At 37.8% G+C, this 22492-nt stretch overlaps 2 protein-coding genes across 2 annotated transcripts in view; one reads left to right on the top strand and one right to left on the bottom strand.

The window, feature by feature from the left end:
- Nucleotides 1-11801, top strand: part of slc4a3 (solute carrier family 4 member 3) — a 34727-nt gene extending 22926 nt beyond the window's left edge. The window contains exons 10-23 of the mRNA XM_087804825.1: nucleotides 3056-3236; nucleotides 4192-4297; nucleotides 4542-4726; nucleotides 5239-5458; nucleotides 5602-5817; nucleotides 5897-6045; nucleotides 6111-6305; nucleotides 6366-6545; nucleotides 6748-6837; nucleotides 6906-7072; nucleotides 7148-7401; nucleotides 7956-8125; nucleotides 8292-8465; nucleotides 9238-11801. Of these exons, the coding sequence (XP_087660951.1) occupies nucleotides 3056-3236; nucleotides 4192-4297; nucleotides 4542-4726; nucleotides 5239-5458; nucleotides 5602-5817; nucleotides 5897-6045; nucleotides 6111-6305; nucleotides 6366-6545; nucleotides 6748-6837; nucleotides 6906-7072; nucleotides 7148-7401; nucleotides 7956-8125; nucleotides 8292-8465; nucleotides 9238-9315 (2365 nt within the window). The 3' untranslated portion in view covers nucleotides 9316-11801. The remainder of the gene's footprint in view (nucleotides 1-3055; nucleotides 3237-4191; nucleotides 4298-4541; nucleotides 4727-5238; nucleotides 5459-5601; nucleotides 5818-5896; nucleotides 6046-6110; nucleotides 6306-6365; nucleotides 6546-6747; nucleotides 6838-6905; nucleotides 7073-7147; nucleotides 7402-7955; nucleotides 8126-8291; nucleotides 8466-9237) is intronic.
- A 1936-nt stretch (nucleotides 11802-13737) lies between these two features.
- On the bottom strand, nucleotides 13738-22092 carry LOC148068192 (receptor activity-modifying protein 1). The gene is made up of 4 exons (XM_087804096.1): nucleotides 21970-22092; nucleotides 19983-20025; nucleotides 19191-19314; nucleotides 13738-15486 (listed from the first exon to the last, which is right to left on the bottom strand). The coding sequence occupies exons 2-4, from the start codon at nucleotides 20023-20025 to the stop codon at nucleotides 15246-15248; spliced, it is 408 nt and encodes a 135-aa protein (XP_087660222.1). The 5' UTR covers nucleotides 21970-22092; the 3' UTR covers nucleotides 13738-15245.
- Between the last annotated feature and the right edge of the window lie 400 nt (nucleotides 22093-22492).

Raw genomic sequence — 22492 nt, forward strand, 5'->3', positions numbered from 1 at the left:
ACCATATCACCATAAGCTACACTATCAAGCCGTACATACATCAATGTTAAATTGCATTTCTGGGTCTCGTTTTTAAAATACACGTCCAGTGATTGAAAACGTGTGAGTAAAATGTCTCTCCGTTGGGACAGGGACTATACCCAGTTCAATTTTAATTGTTTATTTATTTAGTTTGAACATTTTGGGAACTGCCACATTGGAATCGAAGTTCAAAAACAAAATCACCTTTAATTACCAGTGTCGAGTACTTCATCATCTAGTCAACATGCTATAACTGTCAAGAAAAAGCTAAACATTTTTCTGTAATCGGGCTGAAATATCACCAGATGAATAACAGATGACTGGTCTGTGGTCAGACAGGCTGGACAACATAGAGGCCATTATAATGAATATGTAACACACAGCACACTCCTCATTTATCACTCTCCTGTTGGGCGGATTAGTCAGAGCAAAGAAATTGGGAATTTCCAGAATGCACTTTTTTTTTTTACAGAGTTCATTATCCCATGGATTTCCCCCATTGCTCCAAATGTCAAGATTCAAACATAGCTGGTCAAAATAAAACAAGATTTTTGCCTTGAAAAGCCAAGTCTTTCCAAGTCCCGGTAAGACTGTTCTTCTGCAACTTTAGATTTTTTTTATTGAGGCACTTGTAAATCCTAGTTAGGAAAAGTTTTAGAGCCACTGTGTATCTGTTTTTAGGACGACTTATAGGTTATTTAAAGTGAAGAAGAGTCATCCAAATACTAGTGATGGAATGATGAAGCAGTGTCATGAAGTTTAGAGGTCAGTAGGTGGCGCCATCAGTTTAAAAATGAGGTGATGTTTCATTAAAACAGTTATTCTAAACAAAGGAAAATAGTGCAGAGACCGCCATCTAGTGGACTGAAAATAATGACACTTGTTCGTGAAGCTTCGTCAGACCATCACTACAAATACTCAAGCATGTTGTTCAGCGGTCCATTTTACACAGTATCTACATAATGATGGCTTAATTTATAGGGTATATTTGACACTTACCAAGGAAAGAGGGCATAAATGGGTTAAATCTTAAAAATAAAATTAACAAAAACAGAAGAAATAACTTAAAAAATGAGACCAAGAGACACCAAATTTGAGCAGCCCTCCAGCAAATTGCTTTGCATTGTACATTCAGAAATCCTTGTCTAAAAAAATATATATATATGTTTTTTTTTAATGCCAGAAAGACCAATAATATCCAGCAAAATATTGGTAAGATGTCTTACTTTGGATTTGGTATAGTGTCAGAGATCCCTCTGGAAAGTCAGATTTGTATTTTTTCTTCAACATCATTAGGCAATATAATTATGTTAATAATACTTGCAGTTATAGGCCATGTGTATTGAAAGCAATTGTGAAATATCGGGAGTTATGTTTGCATACATAGATCGAATGACAATACTTCTGGTCTTCCAGTACAGCAGGCATGAATAGCCCCAAAAAGTCAATAAGAGAGTCCATTACCAGTGAGTTTCCTCATTGGAAATAATGACACAAGCTCGTTTTTAAAAATAGAAATTGTAAAGCTTTTTCAAAAGGTTTCCCTGCTATTGACCGGCCCGGTATTGACTTTTAAACTGACCTGAAACCCACATGCTCGATGGAATACAGCACTTCACATGGTGCCCTATAGATTTATTTAGGTTATATAACCCACAGAAAAAAAGGACATGTAGGTTTGTCAAAGTGAATTAGCAGACAACAAGCCATGCATGCGTGAACTCACGGTCGCAGCCAAACCACATGTAGGGAGTTTTTCGGGGCCATATTTACATGAGAATGGAGACGAGGGACTCTATTCAAACGATTTAAATGCTTGAGCTCCATCTTTACATTCACTTTCTATCCCTATATACTGTATAATCTTGCAATGCCTGACCCGTGACCCCATCACAGTTGGACACACTCTCCATGCGACAAGGGCTATTAATGTACACATGGGGTGACACGAAAACATCCTTGGAAATATTAAAGGATCCTCGATGTGATACATTCGTAGTAGGACATAAAGAATGACGGAATATAATGTGTCTTACAAAAATCGTTATTTTTCATTTACATTAAATTAAGAAAAAAAACATACAATAATACATTTATTCATATGTATTTGAGTAATCGGTACATCATTTCAAATGCCTACAGATGTCCCCTGACTATGGACAAAATACTTTTACCAATATGTAGGTGGTTATTTTAGGTATATTCATCTATCTTTTAGCAACCCAAGTATTTCTATTAGTACAACGGAAAGCAATTTGTCACCGTACTAAAAGGGAGTTGAAATTTAGTGTCTTCTATGTCATTTTTATTTTTTAATTTACTTTAATTAGTAAGATATAACCCACTCATGTGCTAATTTCAAATGCTATATTTGTCGAGCTACCATTTTGTACCTAAACAGAATCTGCCAAAGGAATTTTCGAATTAAGCGACCACATAGAGCCCCTTGGCAACCAGGGACCCCACTAGAGAGCACCAACCAGCTTTTGTGAAATTATTTAATATTTTATCACCTGTATTTTTTAATCATTTTCTTTTTTGGGTTGGAGGTGTGTTACTGAAACAGTTAATCATTCAAAAATCACAATCAACACGCCCCTGGAGTCATCGCCGAACCTTTCATTGTCCACTTCCGACAGGAAAGAACACAGCTCTGTCATTAGGGTCATCAGATTTACAAGCTGGAGACCATCAGTCGCTGCTGGGGTCCGAGTAACTGCTCTTTCTTCAGAGATCCACAGGAAACATCTTGAGCACATTTTACACCTCCTCCCTTTATTTGGACTAATCATAGAGCTGATGTCACCATTGGACTAATGAAGCTGTTTTATTAACAGATGTGACTCAGATCCTCCTTTTTTTTGGTGAGAACTGTCTACACACAGGCGTCAACAAGACTATATACCTAAGCTGGAAATATTGTATTCATGATACGAGGAAAATATGACACAGGTCAAAACACATACCAGTTCATACCTCAGGAAAAAGCAAGCGAGATGAGCTTATTAATCTTTTTTTTTCTCTCCATTTACAGCCATCCAAGTGACCTAAAACACAGATTCCATCGCCACCACTCGGCCAGCAGTCTTCATGGCAGCCTCAATCACAACCACGTGCAAGACTCAAACCTGCCGTTGGTGGTCGAGGAACCTGAGGAACTACAGGACGGCAAAGGAGTGTACGACCCCAAACAAGACGTGTTTGTCACCCTGTTTGTGAGTCAAAGACTTCAAATCCTTCCTTCTGACTTCTGCTGATCTCTTTCTGGGGATTTTGAGTTTGGTCGTTGGATAATGTTGGCTATTTTGGGGAGTTGGTTAAGGTTATTTGAGGAGTGAGATCGGCAAAATTGGACCAACATTTCTGATATCAGAGGTGTTACCAGACCTAAACCAATTAAAGATCTGAGGCGGTTTTACCTCCTTTTAGTACCTATTGATTCCCATTAAAATGACACGACACAGTCAGATTAAATCTACCTCAATTAGAATAACGGGGTGGGTATATTTTAAGGCCTGGCCATGCCTTGCTCTTGGATGCGATTGGATGAGGGATTATGTCAGGATGAGGACGGTGTTGACCACCAAACCATTATTTCCCAAAATATCGACGTCAATGGTAATTGCAGAGAACAGGGAGAGACTGGGAAAAGTGAAAATCTCTGGCTTGCAGTATGGTTGCCATCTATCTTTGCATGTTCAGTAGAATTGAGGAGCAGTCCTGCTGACCATGCAACATCCCTACATGACCGCTCAAAAGCACTTTCAATAAAGGTTGATGGAAAAGAAAGTTGAAAATTCCCACTGGAACTGCAAGACCTCATTTATTTAATGACTTTTTTTTGTGTGATCGGATTCTAGCATTTTGTTCTTTACGCCAAATGTGGCGGCGCTCAAGTTCCTTGAACACCAACCAGACTCCAGCACATGGGTCACATTATATTCATAGCTGGCTTGCTGAAACTTTCTAGTGTATGAGGTGTAAAAACCTCCTTGATGTGTCAAACGTCGGCGCGTTAAAAAACAGCCCATTAACAAAATCGGCTCAAAACATAAAGAATCATTCAGCGATGACTTTCAAAGCCACTTGAAAAGGCTCCGTTTTGCTACATACTCATGCACTGATTTCACATTTCTGTGCGATTAATCCATTTATTGTCCTTTCTCCAAGAAATCCCTCCACCCACTGCCTCCTGACAGCCATCCAGCTGCAGCCAGATCCATGAAACTCCTCGCCAAGATTCCCAAAGATGCTGAAGCTGTGATTGTATTAGTGGGTAAGTACACGCAATTGTGCGCTCGATTCACTTGAAGCACGTAAAACACCTTTTGATTTGTAAAGCAGGTCAATAAAAAGCAATTTGATGTGTTCTGGCATGTTATGTTACCCAGCTGGTAACATAATGTTGCTCAGCTGTTTTTTTTTTCCTGTAGATTTTAAGAGCGTTAAGGAATGTGAGGCTTAGACACAAAACCACAACGCTGGCATATCAGGAACATTAATTACGAGTCTGCTTACAGGTTGTGTCGAGTTTCTCGAGCAGCCGGCGATGGCGTTCGTGCGTCTGAACGAGGCAGTGCTTTTGGAGTCAGTGTTGGAGATCCCTGTTCCTGTCCGCTTCCTGTTCGTCCTCCTGGGTCCGAGTCAGACCAACATGGATTATCATGAGATCGGACGGTCCTTCTCAACACTCATGTCGGATAAGGTAGATTTTTATTTACACTGCAGTCACAAGGATTGCTTGAAAACAAGTTAAGGATCCCTAAAGTCTTTACTGTGGTATCTAACTAGTCCCTAGTAAAACTTCCTGTTAAAACAGATGTAATGAGGAATACAAACCTACTTTGTTGTAGCTGGTGCAAAATGGCCAAGACTTACTGCTCCCCAGAAACCTCTTGCAGCTCTACAGGGATAATACAGAGGCATTCCCTGTACCAAAAAGTATCTTCAATGTCTCCTGGGTCTTCAAGTCGAGGTACTCAAAGGGTGCCTTAGTCACCCAAACTGGATTCTTTTTAAGGCCGATCAATCAAATTTTCCAAAAACTAAAAGAACTTCAAGTTTTTGCAACAGCCTCAGCTGCTCACCAGTTGTCTGGTCTGTATCCATCAGCTGCCTCAGTAATCCAATAAGCCAGTCGACGTAACTTTGTTGAATATGTTTATTGAGGTCAGTTATTTTGATTAACATAGTGGAATCTTCTCATTCATTCTGCAGAACTTCCACGAGGTGGCGTACTTTGCTGACGACAGACAGGACCTCCTGAATGGGATCAACGAGTTCCTGGATTACAGTATCGTCATCCCGCCATCGGACATTGAGGGTAAAGACCTGCTGAAGACGGTCGCCGACTTCCAGAAGCAGATGATGCGCAAGAGGAAGGAGCGCGAGCTGAAGAAGCATGTGTCTGTCCCTGGAATGGTGGTCGACCAAAAAGGTGACCCTTTCATTTGTATTTCGTAAGAAGCTCTTTCGATCCATGAATAAGAACTAAAGTTGTTCAAATGAACATCAGTTTTAAGGATTATCAAGCAGCGGTTTTCACTCCTAAAACCTTTATTCCTTGTCCCATCCCTCCAGATGTGACTCCAGAAGAGGAGGAAACCACAGATCAGGAAGTAGATCCGTTAAAGCGGTCTGGGATTCCGTTCGGAGGGTTGATCCACGATATCCGCCGGCGTTACCCACATTACATCAGCGACCTGAAGGACTCGCTGGACATGCAGTGCGTCGCGGCCGTCATCTTCATCTACTTCGCAGCTCTGTCTCCGACTATAACCTTTGGAGGCCTCCTGGGTCAGAACCAACCCACAGATGCTCCGGGATGTCCATTATAGTCTTGTAGTAAATGTCAATCTATTCCTTTTAATCGCAGGCGAGAAAACAGAAGGCTTGATGGGAGTGACTGAACTCATCGTCTCCACTGCAACACTTGGTGTTATTTTCTCTTTGCTAGCAGGTCAACCTCTTCTCATCATTGGCTTTTCAGGACCTTTACTTGTGTTTGAAGAAGCCTATTACAAGGTAAACATTGATTTGATAATGGTTTTCTTGCCAGATTTCTGAGACTCTCTGTTTTTCTCCGTCAGTTCTGCCAGGCTCAGAACTTTGAATACCTCACGGGTCGGGTGTGGATTGGGTTCTGGCTTATCGTCATTGTACTGGTGATAGTTGCAGCAGAAGGCAGCTTCATGGTCCGCTATATCTCGCCCTTCACTCAGGAGATATTCGCCTTTCTCATCTCCCTCATCTTCATCTATGAGACCTTTTCCAAACTCTTCAAGGTTAAGAAATAAACTCTGACTTGTTCCAGGAGTGAAACTGACCCGCTTAAATCTTTCTAGGTGTTTAAAGAGCACCCGCTGTTGTCCTGGTACCCTATTGACCCAACGCCATCTTCTTACCTTCACGATGTCCTCAACCAACCCAACACAGCTCTTCTCTCTTTCGTCCTGATGATCGGAACTTTCTTTACTGCTTTCTTCCTGAGGAAACTACGAAACAGTCGATTTTTAGGTGGCAAGGTAAAAACTAAATTCCAAAATTGAACCCATTAAAAACTACTTCTAGAACTTTAGCTAACGGCAATTACGAGAATCACTTAAGTTAAATACAAAGAAAAGCATGACCATTTGAAATAGTCATTTTTGGTAGGTAAAAAAATCCAAAATGTAAGTACAAAGAAACAGTTTTCATTGTATATTTCTTATCATGTTCATCTCCCAGGCCAGAAGAATCATCGGGGACTTTGGTATCCCTATTTCTCTTTTAGTCTCTGTGTTGGTGGACTACTCTATTCCTGACACCTACACACAGGTAAACTTACCAATGATCTTGTAAATCTTTTCGGTTAAAATATTAAAATCTCAATATTCTTCCTCAAGAAACTCAACGTGCCATCTGGGTTTTCCGTCACGTCCCCTGACAAAAGAGGTTGGTTCATCAGCCCTTTTGGTGACAAGCAGCCTTTTCCTACTTGGATGATGGGGGCTTCGGTGGTTCCTGCCCTGCTGGTCTTCATCCTCATCTTCATGGAGACTCAGATCACTTCGTGCGTACACACACCAGTGACTAACCTTGGCTCGTTTCAAACCCCTTTTAACAATTTTTTTCTGTCCATCTCCAGGCTGATTGTTAGCAAGAAGGAGCGTCGCCTGGTGAAAGGCTCTGGTTTCCACTTGGACCTTCTACTCATTGTAGTTCTGGGTTCCATATGTCCGCTCTTTGGGTTGCCATGGCTGACGGCCGCTACCGTGCGGTCAGTAACTCACGTCAACGCCCTCACCGTGATGAGCAAAGCTACAGCACCGGGGGAGAAACCCATGATCCAGGAAGTGAAAGAACAGCGGTTGACTGGGCTCTTCGTGGCTGTACTTGTTGGTGAGCAACAACTTTACCTACTCTCCTACCTTAATTTAAAGAATACAATTAGATAACTTGTTTATATTTTTGAAACATTCCAACCATATTCGGGGTCAAAGGCCACCCAAATCTAAGGACTGATCTACTCATCAAAGCGTTCAAGAAATGAGAAACTTGGCTTAATCCCTTCACTTCATCGAATAGGAGCATCATCTGTCTCGCCTGCAGTTGATTCAGAACTCTGCAGAGAGAATTCTGAGCCGCTCTAGTAGAATAACTCACATTTCTCCTTAAAACTCTTCACTGGCTGCCAGTTTCTTTCAGGATCAACTTTAAAATTCTGGTTCTTACTTTCAGATCTATTCATGGTCAGACCTTCCATCCGTGATCTGATCCAGACTTACACCCACAGAGGAGAGAGATCCTTCCAGGCTGTTGTTCCTAAGCTTTGGAACGATCTCCCTCTGTGTTTGATGATCTACTGACTCCTTCAAGAAACATCTTAAGACATTCTTGACCCTCACACCATAATGCGTCTTGAACATCAAAAACCTCGACTCCTGTGTCTGCAGGTCTGTCTATCGTCATGACCGATGTCCTGCGTCTCATCCCACTGGCCGTGCTGTTTGGCATTTTCCTCTACATGGGCGTCACTTCGTTGACCGGGATTCAGCTCTATGAACGCATCACTCTGATGGTCACTCCCGCCAAGCACCACCCGGACCACATATACGTCACCAAGGTGAGGCAAAGGTCATGTGTGTCAAATTAAAGAAATTAGATTCAGACATCAGTTGGTCATAGCCTTACAGAGACCACCAGATGGAGCTAAATGCAAGTCAATAATAATCTATTGCAGCTAATGTGAAGGAACGTCTTCAAAATATATATATTTTTTTTCATTACAGGTGAAAACATGGCGGATGAACATGTTCACCATCATCCAGCTGGCGTGCATTGTGGCCCTGTGGGTTGTGAAATCGACGGTGGCCTCGTTGGCATTCCCCTTCATCCTCATCATGACGGTGCCACTCCGCCGTCTCGTCCTATCCAGGATCTTTGAGGAACGGGAACTCCAAGCGGTAGGTGGAGGGTTTGAGATGAGCATTCAGGATAACGGGAATCTACCTTTTTGTGTGATCTGTTGATGGTAAAAAATGCTGAACTGGAGTGACTAGTGAGGTCAAGGAATGGATATATCTGAAAGTTTGACAAAACAGTTTGGAAAACTGGTATTTTAAAGTAAATGAAGAAGTCAAAGAGGAAAATAAGAACAGAACAAAAAGAACAGTTCCTGTTTAAGTAGAGAGGACACCAGGTTAGGTTAAGGAGGAGGAGGTGGACTTATGCTGCAAGATGAAGAAGAGGAAGAAGGTGGGAGAATTACCTTAAAAAAAAAAAAAGAAGCTGGTTGGTTTTATGCCATCAACCCATTTCTTTTACATCCAGTTGAAGGTTTTTTCTCTGGTTCCAACCTTATGACCACTATTGCTTGTTTATGCGTAATATAGAGATAGAAAACATGCATATTCATGTAAATGACCCCTGAATTGTAGTGATGGTCTGATGAAGCTTCATGAAACAGTGTTGTTTAGAGGTCAGTAGGTGGCGCCATCAGTTTAAAAATAATGTGATGTTTTATTAGCACAGTTGTTCAAAGCAAAGGAAAATAGTGTAGAGCTTTGTTAACACAACAAGTCCCTTGGAGGTGAAGACTTCTGGGCTTGACCAATCACAACAAAGTGGGTGTGGTTATGGTAAACAAGATTGAATCTCCAGAAAACTGTTTTCAGTGGGCTGGGCTTAACAAGGACCACAAATACTTGCTCCATTAACTTTTTCTTTGTTTCGCAGCTCGACTGCGACGAAGATTCTCCCAACTTCGACGAGGACGGCCGAGACGAGTACAACGAGATCCACATGCTCGTCTAGAGCCGACAAACTCCTCCTCCCACACCTGAGGCTGCAGGGTTACGGTGGCAAAGACATTCCACAAACGTGTACAATATGGATAATTTCTGTACAGTTCAAAGAGCACAGTCTGGCCTGTCGGCTGGTTATTTAAAAGAGCTGCCTTCCCCGTATGTCTGCAGGACAGTCTTTTGAATGTCCCCAACGTAACCATGTAAATACAACCAGCCCACCTACCATCCCTTTAATTGCTCTTCAGGGTCTGGGCAAACGTGCAATGTTGTTAGTGACCTCTTCAACCACGGCTACATCCACACTGATGCACTTGGATTTAAAATGTGACAATCCTGAGAGTTCAGTCGTTTTGTCAGCTTGATGGTCTGATGAAGCTTCATGAAGCAGTGTCATTATTTTCAGAGTCCATTAGTCCCTGGGCTATATTGCTTTGTTTTGAACAACTGTTCTAATGAAAGATCCTTTTTAAACTGATGGTGCCACCTACTGATCTCCGAACAACATGACAGTGTTTCATGAAGCTTCATCAGACCATCACTAGTTATAATTCATTTAAGAATATTATTTGTTAGAGTTGTTTCTGTGATTTATCACAATATTTTACAACCTATACACATTTTAACATACTTAAAACCAATGACTACTAGTTTTTATTACATTAAAACTTATTAAAAACAAGTATTTTGATAATTAGTTTTTATTTTATTTTTAATTAAGCAAATATTTGAAGAGTATGAGTCATGATCAATTACAAAACATATATATATTGAAATAAAAAACAACAATTAAAACGTAAAAAAATAAAATACAGATTTTCAGTTTGAATTTTGACCATTTGACATCGATTATTTGATGTCAATAAATAATAATGATAAAAAGAAAATAATAATATTTTCTTTCTTAGAATTTTTGACAACATAAAATAAGTTAGAAAAACAAAAATACATGAAAGCATTTCAAGCTTTTATTCTCTCGCAAACAAGTAAAAACGCTGTATCCTGCTATTGTGAAAGTTAAACCCGGTCATGAGTCTGAGCGACTCAGATCCAGTCTGCACGGAAAGTGGAGTTAAAAGTTTGAGAACATTTTTTGACTTTATTCCGTGATTCATTCGCCCCAACCAAAGGTCTTTTTCCTGGTCAAATCCATCTGACTTGTTGCTTTAGTGGAAAGTTGTAACTTTCACTACAATTAGGTTTGGAAGAAATGACGAAGGCTCAATTGCTATGACAATCTTTTTCCTTATGGTGTTTGACACAGATTCGTCACTCAAAATCGGTCTTAACCTTTTACGTTTTAAATCAAAGTGCAATCATGTGGATGTAGCCTTCACTGTCTTCAAAGTTGTGTTGCGAAGAGTTAATTCCAAAAATATTTATAGTCATAATTGTATTTTATTGAATGAAATTAACCAGAGATTGTCCTCGAATCACTGCCTCTGTTAGTGTAACAACCTTTTGACCTCCTCAGAGAGACGCTCGCGTTGAGAACTTCAACTGGAAATTTTTGGGCGGCTAACATTTCCAGCTCCTTTTTGCCGTTTCCCCCACAAAACCTGACGTATGAAAGCTGGTGTTGTGCGATGTAAATACATGCCAGTCCACTGTGACCTGAGATGTACAAGTTATTAAAAAAAACGCTTTTAACCTTATTTTTCTAAGTTGTCGGTTCGATCCATTCGCTGAAAAAAAATGGGAAAGAAAAACTAAAGTCCAAAAGTACTCCAGATTTATTCGCGCCAAAACAGCTGATTGAATATTTCACGGCAAAACTGTCACAAGATGTAGCGAATCTATCAAAATTGCTCATAATTTGGTGTCTCTCTCTTAAAAAAAGTGTTTTTTTTATGCAAATTCTCTTTGGATTCCTGAAAACTTTAGATGGGAATTTTGTGTTTTACAGTCAAATACAAGAAAAGTTTATTCATTTTATTGCTTTGATTTGAAACAAGATGCAGTAAAATTATAAATTTCTACACAAAAGTATCTGCTCTTTGACTTAAATTATCCTTGTCAACAGTTCCGTGGATTAGTTCAGCTCCAAATTTCTGTGACGCAGTGTGATTTGTTTTCCTGCGAGATTTTAATCCTTAATTTTAATGTATTTTCTCATTCAGGCATTGAAAAAAAGGTAATATTTAGGGTCGAAAACTGAGGACAGGTACAATTAATTGATGATGGCAGCGGAACACACAGCTCTGAAACATACACGATGATATAGATTTATTTTCAGCCTACTGTACATAAATATAAAGATTTGTACAAAGTATTTATTGACTGTGGTTCTCTACATTCCTCACTTGTAAAATACGGAACCGTTACAAACCACGTTATTGTCTCTTTTTCGTCATTTTACTAACCAATGTTATATTCATTTGGTGACCCCTGTCATGTAAAGTTGTATGAGTTCAAAACTGTGGACTGTCGCCATGGAAACCAGTGTGGAAAATTTCCAAATTGTTGTTCTATAAATAAATAAAATATAAACTCTGAGATGCATTGAAGTGATATTTTCAAAAGTTGCTTTATGGTGTATGTGTTTGCTAGTTCGTTCACAGACGTTACTGATGTAGTTTATACAAACCTTTTCTTGCAATTTTTGCGCCAATGAAAGTTAAAAAGGTTTAATTAATGTTGTTTATTTTACATTGTTTATTGGCTTATTGGACCAACATCTCAATTTCTACTGGGGTTGAAGTTTATCTCACAAGAGAATGCAGTGTGAATGCTGAGTCTGCTGAATCTGTAAATCTGCTTGGAAGTATTTTACTAGTATTCAAAGTAAAAATGAGTGGATAACATTGAAATTAACTGAAAAAAGTTAAGGAGAGAAAGAAAAAGAAAAAAAAGAAAAGAGGGAAAAAAAAAGAAAAGTTGAAATAGAGGTAGTAGTAGAAGAAGTAAAAATAAAAGTAGAAGTTGAATAAATAGAATTAGTCGTAGAAGTAGTAGTAGAATTAGTAGTAGTATGAGTAGTAGAAGCAGTAGTAGAATTATTAGTACAATTTTTAATAAAAGTGTAAGTAGAATTAGTTGTATAAGTATAAGTAGTAGAAGCAGTAGTAGAATTAATAGTACAATTAGTTGTACAATTAGTAGTAGAATTAGGAGAATAAGTATAAGTTGTAGAAGCAGTAGTAGAACTAGTAGTAGAAGCAGTAGTACAAATAGTTGTACAATTAGTAGTAAAAGTATAAGTAGAATTAGTAGTAGAAGTAGAAGTAGAAGCAATAGTACAACTAGTAGTACAATAAGTAGTAAAAAAAATAAAAAGTAGAAGCAGTTGTAGAATTAATAGTCAATTTAATAGTAGTAGTAGTAGTAGAAGTAGAAGTAGAAGTTGTAGAAGTAGTGGTAGAATTAGTTGTACAATTAGTAGTAAAAGTATATGTAGTATTAGTAGTAGTATAAGTAGTACAATTAGTAGTACAATTAGTATTAGAAGTAATAGAAAAAGTAATAGAATTAGTAGTAAAATTCGCAGTAAAGGTAAAAGTAGAATTGGTAGTAAAAGTATTAGTAGAATAAGTAGAAAAAGTACAAGTATAAGTGATAGTAGAATTAGTAGAATAAGTATGATTAGTAAAAGTAGTAGTATTATTAGATACATTTCGATTTTTAAAAATATATATGTTAAATGTATAAAATGGTATGTAATGAAGGAGGTAAAGAAAGTAAAGATAAATAGTAAAAATGAAATAATTCCTAAAAATAATTACGAGAATCCAATATAAGTATAATTGTACTCACTGGCAGGACAATAGTGAATGAATAAACATATGATACTTTCAGTAAACGTGGTCTATACGGTATTCCCGGGTCGAGCAAGAATCTAAACTCCGAGGAAAAACGACCTTCGATCAGCAAATATTTCTGTGTAGTTTGTGACCAAAGTTACCAAGAAATGCTGTGACTTCACAAAGCAGGTCAAGTGAGTTTGCTTCAGGGAAAATGATTCTTTGATGTCAAGTGTTTTATTCTTTGGTTAATAGGTGACCGATCAACTTTTCTCTGCGTGGGTCCAACAACTTTCTCTCTCTATGATCGAGACATTGAGGCCCCCGGGGGCCGAACACAACCTCTGAATGACCCTCTTAGCTCAACGTTAAACCTGTTTTGCAAAAGTTTTCTTCATTCATTTATTTAGTTGTTGAACAATATTTGAGCTCGGAATTCCTGTTGAAGTTGAAGAATATTGAATTAGGGAATGTTTTTGAAGACTCTTGTCTTTGACTTCTACATGTGTGGTCCGAGGGAAGACCACCCACTGGCATCTCAAGGTTTTAGAGAAATAAAATGTTCAGTATCAGACTGTTTTTAAATTGGTATTTTTTTTAATAATAGATAAAAAGATAAGAACGTCAAGTCTTTGCGTTATTATAATGTATGTTTTTATTTGATTTCTTAAATATGACATCCATCGGTGCAGATACAGGCTTTTTTTTTTAAGACATTTTCATTTTATTCGCCAAAGGTTGAGGAAACATGAACACAAATGTAGCATGAAATACAAACAAGACAAAACATTCAAAACAAAAATGAGTTGAATATTTCTTAAATAAGTGATTCTATTCCAATGTAGTCATTTATACTTTACCAAATTTTGTTTATGGTATCCCTTCTGTTGTCTCTGTGTCAAGGTGACCAGAAGGCCAGAAAACAAATGTGTTTGGGGTATCCCATCTGTTGTCTCTGGGTCAAGGTGACCCAAAGGCCTGAAAATACATGTTTGTGGTATCCCTTGGGTTGTCTCTGGGTCAAGGTAAACGACCTCCACCACTGCATTTGTTTTTATGGAAGACATGAAGGTCGTTTAATTAGATTAATGTTAAGATTTCAGATTCTACGCTCTTGATATTAAATGCATAATTATTTTTTTAATCAATATTTTTTATAAAATAGTGTTTCTTGGTCTGGATTTGTGTGTTTCTCCTGAAAAGTCATATCCACCATCTGTACTGTAGTGATGTGTTGGTGAAGCTTCATGAAACAGTGCCATGTTGTTTAAAAATGATGTTTCATTAGAACAGTTCTTCAAAATAAAGGATAATAGTAGAGAGACGCCATCTAGTGGACTCTGAAAATAATGCCACTGTTTCATGAGCTTCATCAGACCATCACTACCAAAACATGTGTTTGTGTTATCCATTGTGTTGTCTTTGGATCAAGATGAACGACCTCCACCACTGCATATGTATTTATGGAAGCCAGAAAGGGATACCACAAACAGATTTGTTTTCGGGCCTTCGGGTCACTTTGACCCTGAGATAACCCAAGGGGTAAAACAAGAAAAGATAAGAATGTCAAGATGGGATGAAATATATTTTTTATTGAATTATTGTTTTGTTTCCAGATTCTATTCTCTTGATATTAAATGCGTACTACCTGAATAGTCAATCCATCCATCAGTAAATACAGTTTATTATTGCAAACGTATACATTTTTACTTGACCTAAGCTGGGAAAGTATGAAAACAAACACAGTATTAAATACAAACAATGCAAGACATTGAGAAAAAAAAACAAAAAATAGAAGCAGTGAATATTTCTTAAATAAGTTATGCTATAACAATTCATATTTTATCAGTATATTTACTTAAAGTGAACAAGTGAACACAACAAAACAAACAACAACACAAAAACAAGATACTATTATAACAATAATGATTTCAGAGAAGATTAGACTAAAATAAAGGAGGTCAAGGTATTAGCATGTAGCTTGTAGCCATGCTAACGTTTATATGTTTCAAATAGTGATGAAGCTTCATGTTGTTTAGAGGTCAGTAGGTGGCGCCATTAGTTTAAAAGTGATAGGAAAGTTATTAAAAACAAAGGGAAATAGTGTAGAGACCGCCATCCATCTAGTGGACTCTGAAGATCATGACACTGCTTCATGAAGCTTCATCAGAACCATCATCAGTGATTTGGTGTCTATAACCTATAAGACTCTATCTGAGTCTTTGGTGGTCAGTTTAACGCAAAGCGTGGGGAGAAGCAAAGTAAAGACGACGGTGGGCGCGATCATCATGTACAGAGTCCAGAGGGGAGGATCTTGGAGGACGATGCAGAGAGAGAAATAATTGCGGTGGACGTCCAGGTAAACCTCGTCCACTGGAAACCCTCCACAGTGGGTCATATACGCGAAATTGTCCACACATTCCTTGAGGACATAGTAGATGCTGCAGAGAAGGAAACAGTGTCAGGCACCAAAAAACACCAGGGGCCTGGTGTACTAAAGGGGTTTTACGCACAAAAAAAAAGGCTTAGCAACCTTTCCACATCAAAGTCCATATGTATCAACACTGAAAAGAGCGGCACAACGTTCGTAATTCCCGCCCGAATCAGCTGGTTTGACAATCAATATTGATCATAAATTAACACACAGTAGTTAATTTATTAAACTTATTAATATGTTCTCATTCACCAAATGAATGAGCTGTATTTATTAAGAAAACATCGATCATTTTTATTATTAATATTTTAATGTGCTATTTAGAAGAAAAAAAAGATGAGCTTGTATTTATAATATAACAAAGAAAGTGATTCGCGTTGACGATTTTTGTAAAAACTAACATTTAATCAAAGTGAAGCTGCAGAAGTGAAGCAGCTGAAACCGTGTGATCACGTGATCGGAGCGATCTCTTTGAAAAACACATCTATATAAACACACTTTCATTCTTTCAAAGGTTTTTATTTTATAAATGTAATAAGAATTTGCATGTGTGTTGCAGTTACGTCACACGTTCATATGAAACTTGATCAAATCATCTTCATCATCTTCATCATCTGCATCATCAATACTCTTTAAGTCACTGATTTACACTTTTATTCTTGTTAAACTCATTTTGAGACGTTTCAAATAAGCCCCTGATCGTCTGTCAATAAAGTATAAGCTAATTACTGTATATATAAAATATAAACATTTGCACTCAGTATTATCTTGATCTTTAAAGTATGTACTTTTTTGAGTATTGTTTTGATTGTCTAAGCGCTTTGTGACCCTGGTCTCGAAAAGCGCTATATAAATAAATATTACTTACTTACTTACTTACTATTTACATGTAAGTATGTGATCCATGTCAGACATGTTTAAATGAACGAATATAAACGGTTAAACCAGTTTAAATTCATGTTTTTATTTGTTTGGAGAGAAAAATCATGGACTCTGCTTCATTTAAATATTATTTACATATGTAAATGAGGGCGTGGAAAGGGACGAACAAGTCGTAAGTAGAAGATCTACGCACTTCTGAGTACATGAGGCCTCAGGACCTTCTGGCTCAGAAACAAAGGCAGGGAATTGGTGATCAATTACTTTTTTTATAAAGCAGAACCGACTCTTCTTTACAGTCCTCTGGCTGAAGAAGCCATGAATCTTCTCCGTTGCCCTTCATAAATCTGGGCGAACACTTGTCACGTTAGTCGTTTTTAACACGGAAAAAGAAAAGCATCCACCAGCATGAATGGAGCCTGACAGCTACAAGCCTGGTCAACAAGACGGTTTCCTCCCGCTGACGGACAGCCTGTCCCGAAATCGCCATTTGAACTCAGTGGGAGGTTCTTTTTTTTTCTTCTCTAGTCAAATAGCGCAGGAGTCTTCCAATAGTGGCACCGAGTTGAAGTTTTCCAAACTGGAAACATGAACCCAGGAGCGACTGTCTCGCACTTTTTCATTAGAAGATGACTAATTAGCTGAAGCCTTGACTCGGGCCCGAGCGGAGCCAAGAAAGGATCTGACTTTCCCATGACTAGAAGGTCATTTATCTTGACTGAAAAACCAATAAAAAAACATGTGACATGTCTTCCTGCCGTTTCTCTCTCAGCTCTTCACTGTGCCTGGCAGGAAGAATCGAACCCGTCACTGGTGGCATTGAAATTGACTTTATAAAGACAGTTTTCTTTCTTATATTTGTTAAAGTCTTCATTTACCCAGAATTCAAACGTTATGTTACGCTCGCCTGCAGTTGATTCAGAACTCTGCAGCGAAAAATTCTGACCTGCTCTAGTAGAAGAACTCACATTTCTCCGATCCTTAAAACTCTTCGCTGGCTTCCAGTTTCTTTCAGGATCAACTTTAAGATTTGATATTTTGAGGGCAGGAGTAGACTGAAGGGATGATGTATTCTATGTTAATCTTTGTATCCTTTTAAGATCTTTGTGTTTTTCTGCTTTGATCTATGTTCTTTATATTTGCACTTTGTCATGTATTTGCACTTTGCTCTTTTTTATTTGCACTTAGTTCTTGCTGATATGAAACTTGCTGTACCTTCTATCCTCTTTTGTGTACTGGAAATTGATATTCCTAAAGGAAAATACCTCCAGAGGGATTAATAAAGTAAATCTAATCTAATTGCAAAAGTGTATCCTGTCTATGTAGCATGTTAGCATTTTAGCTTCTGCTACAAAACAAGCTTAAAGGGATAGTTCACCCAAAAATCGACAAAAATGTTCATTTTAATGAAGCGACTGGAGTTCAGTTGTTTATCTTCGTCCAAAATGACACTTAAAAACATCCAAATTCTGCTCGTCTGTAACGACCCTCTTTTATTGAAGCCTCGACAATAGAAATTGTTGTATATTTTAGGTCTGTTTGTAGCAAAGCTCCCAGTTTCTCAGCTGCAGCTTGAAGTCTTTCCTTTTTGAAATAAACTGCAAGTGTCTGTGCGCAAGATTTAGGCCACATATTTGACTCGAAGCGATGCCAGCTGACACGTTCTCACTTTTCAATCAAGTGAACAAGATGTTTTTTTCAATGAAAATCCAGGAAAAGCGATAAAAGGGAACGTCATTTATAGGGAAATGTTGGCGATCAATATTCCCTCTAATTTCTTTCGCCTCTGAGCAAACACAGGATCTCCCTGAGCGGCCCCTTGTGCGACTGTAAGCAACATCAGATGTACTGTAGTCAGGCCAGTATCACATCAATTCAAAATTAACTTGTGAAAATTATTGATTTATATCATAAACAAAGTCCTAGCTACAATATTATGATTTAATGATCAATTTCTCTTCATCCTACACTCAAATGATATGATATTTTGTGGGATAGTCCACATCTTCAAGAAGATATCAATGATTGTTACCCATGGAAAGTATTGATCACATCTTAAAATTACCATTTAAATTATTTAAACGCAGCATATAGGGAGCATTAATGGTGATAATGGAATAAGGATGGTAAAAGATCAAAATTATTTTCGAACCAGGCTGTAAATACTTTATTAATGCTGGGCACATACGGGTCTTCCAGGCTCTCTGCAGCTAGCATCTAGTGGACACTCGATGAAATGCAGCTTCTTGCACTCCGTCGCTGGCTTTAGAACAGGATGCTGTCTCTCGTTTGGCACTTAGTTCATATTGTTTTGATTCTTTAAATGTAACTTAATGTCCTTTATGTCTTGTATTTTGCACCCTTTTAAAGAGTCAACACATTTAAAACAAAAAAATATATATAATTTTTTCATGTATTAATATATACTGTACATACTACCATGTAAAACATATTCAAATTGAAAAACACAAATGTCATGTCATTTAGTTTTCTTTTGCTTTTTTTTTAAATTAATTAATCTTTACTTTTAATTCTCTGGAATAAGACAAACAATTCCCCACTGATAATAACAGTGTAGTAAAGCAACACCCCCCACCCCCCCTCTTTCAAAAAACTGAACTCCCTGACGCAAGTCATCTTGACCCTGACTCTCCAGTTCATCAACAGGAAGCTTCACATCCGTCAGACAAGAAATGTAAACAATGTGTTTGTAGTGAGAAGCATCAACAAATGAGGCCATTGCTATTTATAACTATATACAAACAAGATGCACGGTACATTATTTTACTGAGTACACATACATCACCATGAGAAGTGAAGAAACGTACTCACTGCTTTGTTGTTGGCCACGGACAGTTTTGATCGTAGCCACTAGTCTCCATGCTCTCGTTGAAGATCGACAGGCAGGGTTGGATTTCGTGGTTAAATATGTGATATTCACATGATTTAACAGGAGCTAGAATAAAAAAGAATGAACAAGAAGCAACTAGACGGAAGGCTAAAAGCATCTACTCTTGTTGAGTGTTTCCTGTCCAACACTTGTGCTGTGAATTTTGTGTTTTACTAGTGTTGTTTTTGTGTAGTATGACGGACTATTCCTTTCAACGAGTCTTCATCGTGTGTCGGAAACAAGACAAGATGTTTAATAAAATGTTGACTATAGAAGAAATAAAAACTACGCTAAACATATTTTTATTTTCATCTGTATAAAATATTAATATAAATATTAAATTCAATTAAAAAAATAATAATAATAACTTTTTTGAGTATTTCAATTAGGTTTCTTTATATATACATATAATATCTGCAGCAGCTTCTTTATCTTGAGTTCATAACCCAAGTCATTTTATGAGGAAAAGTACATTTATTTTTGTTGACTTTGTCGTGAATGTACCCTTGTGAACAAACACGTTTGTTGCGGGTAACCTTTGACCCTGAGATAACACAATGGTTAGGATGCTAGTGTATAAGCTACGCTAAAGAAGAGAGGTTATAAGCAACTAAACAATAACCTACAGTAAGAGTAGAACAGAAATGAATTAGATGGAAGACAAAAACTGAGATAATGAAGAGGAAAAAATGCCCAAACAATTGAAGCTAATGCTCACGTTGTTTCAAGCTCACCTGTGCAGAAGACAAGGGTCAGCAAGCATAGAGTCAGCGACATCTGTATAGAAATACAAGACATAGAGGCATGTCATTTATTATGGTCTGGCTCCTTGGTAATGGTGAGCTACTCTCAGTGACTGAGCCGGAGGGAAACTACCAATTTGATACAGACTTGGAAGCAACAATAGATTTATAATATATTATTATATTAATTATTATGAATGCTAAATGATTTTCATCAAAGAACTGTTCTTGGTTCTTTACAATAAATACATTTATTCTCCACCAGATTTGAAACTAAAATCGTGGGCTACTGTTATGACCCATGCCCTAGGTGTTTACTAAAATTAAACCTGATACTTGTTTTTATCACTATTTAAAAATGAGTACACTCATATATTCAGCTCACGAGACAATTCAAAACAATTTATTAAGCACATGATATTATTTAACCAGCTTACAATAGGAATCAATATGATATATTCAACTCATAATACAATTCAATGCGATATATCCCGCCTAAAATACGTTATATCTAGAACACAATATTAGGCGATATTTGTGACATCTTGTGATTGTTCCAGTCTCAATTGGTCTAATCAATAGAAATGATAATAAAAATATGTCCAAACATCAGCTTTAAAAGCAGTTGGAGTTTACTGTATCCTCTCGTCCTCAGTCTTTGTCGGGATCCCACTGGATTTCATTGTTTCTTTACCTGCGGAAGATGTATTGAATGCTGCCATCTAGTGGCCACGAGTAGAATTGAAACCAAATGAAGAAACAAGTTAAAAAAAATTAAAAATGTGTGTATATACTGTATATACTGTATATATATATATATATATACATATATATATATATATATATATATATATATATATATATATATATATATACATACATACATATACATACATTTTTATTCTTCAATATATTTTCAAACCCCTCCTTAATACTCATAATATAGTAAATTCCATAATAACCTGCAACGATCACAGATCCTGTTAAAGAGCCAACAATCCCAAAAGTGTCAGTATACTCCACTCTATACATTTGCTAAAGGAAATGAATTTACAATGACAACAGTATCATCAGAAAACAAATACTTTAATATTTATATTTCTCACTTTCCACCACGTCACAACCACGTCCTCAAGTTTTTTTTTTGTTGGAACGCCAGGAATAAATGAGACACCATATCTGTTGAACTAGTTTGGAAGGTTCCCGAGCAGCTGTTCTACTTCAAGCCTGTCCCAGAACTATTGACTTTATCTTTTCGCTCGTGCCCACAAATAAACGAAGCAACATAGATGGACCAGTAAAGCTCAGCTCTTCCTTGACAACGATTCAAATCCCTCGTGAAAACCTCACACTCCACCCTTCCCCTCACTTTAAAACCAAACCCCAGGACACGTTTCTAATATTTAAACTCCTGAAAACTGAAGACCCTCTCGTCCCGGGCCAAAGAACAGCAGTTGTGCACATCGGTTTTCAATTCAAATCAAGTGGTTTATTCTGGCCACACGTCCTCCTGTTTCATATCATGAATATTTTATTGCTATGATGTTGGCGAGAACAATTGGCTTCACAACCTTGAAACAGATCTTTGTATGAGTCATCATTTAAAGGGCCGGAGACTCCCACCTGCTCGTCCTTTTTAATTAAAAAACACAAACCCGTCGTGATTATAAGCCGTGAACTCAGGTACGGTCGCACACTCGGAAACAGTAGAAAAACCACAATTTCTGTATGACACAGACAAGTTGGCCATCTGCTTCCCGGACGTTCCCACAAATTAATGAATTTATCTCGTGGGAGGCCGACTCTGAAAACAGATGTGAGCCGGGAATGCTGGGAGGGGAACTTCTCCAGAAAAAAAAAAAAAAAAAAAGAGGTAAAAAACAAGTAGTTACAGCGTCGACACTAATTTGAAATTATCAACTGAACAAACTGTAGTTGTTTTGAAAAGCAAACAAAAAAGAAAGAAAAAAAAACATACCTCCTTCGGTTCGTTGTCCTTTCTCGGGTAGAAAGTGGAGAAAGTGATGACGGAGCGACAACCGGATGTGCAAATGGATTCCGTGGTGATCTGGTCCGGTTTATATCAGTGCAACTCTTCGGCTAATTTGATTGCGCAACCGCAGTGGGTCGGCTGCTTCCTTTCCCAGACCACAGCCTGCGTGTTCCCATGTTTCCCTAAAAAACTCCTCTCCAGGCTCAAGCCCCAGAGACCCCGAGGCCAGAAGCTCCAAGCATGATAACATGTTGGACGACATGAGGGTCAAAAGTCAAATTTAAATAGACTTAAATTGAAGAAGATGGGATGGTGTGCTGTTTAATTGTGCGATTAATTGCGATTAATTAACACTTTTTTAAAAATCCCATTAATCCATTTTTCTGTTTCTAAAATAAGATTCTTATTTCGTGTGTGTTGTTCGTCTTGTGCTTCAGTTGTCAGGTAAAAATCGAGGGTCGGTCACACCCTAAAGTTGTTATGTGCTGATGAAGCTTCATGAAACAGT

The sequence above is a fragment of the Callionymus lyra genome, chromosome 12 (assembly GCF_982586985.1).
Source record: "Callionymus lyra chromosome 12, fCalLyr1.hap1.1, whole genome shotgun sequence".
NCBI lineage: Eukaryota > Metazoa > Chordata > Actinopteri > Syngnathiformes > Callionymidae > Callionymus > Callionymus lyra.

What these genes read in the sequence shown, in the direction of transcription:
- LOC148068192 (XM_087804096.1), bottom strand. Translation starts at nt 20,025, where the DNA reads ATGTCGCTGACTCTATGCTTGCTGACCCTTGTCTTCTGCACAG. An exon ending in GACCCTTGTCTTCTGCACAG is followed by an intron (nt 19,315 to 19,982) that starts GTGAGCTTGAAA and finishes TTTTTATTCTAG; the next exon opens with CTCCTGTTAAATCATGTGAA. An exon ending in CCGTGGCCAACAACAAAGCA is followed by an intron (nt 15,487 to 19,190) that starts GTGAGTACGTTT and finishes CCTTCTCTGCAG; the next exon opens with CATCTACTATGTCCTCAAGG.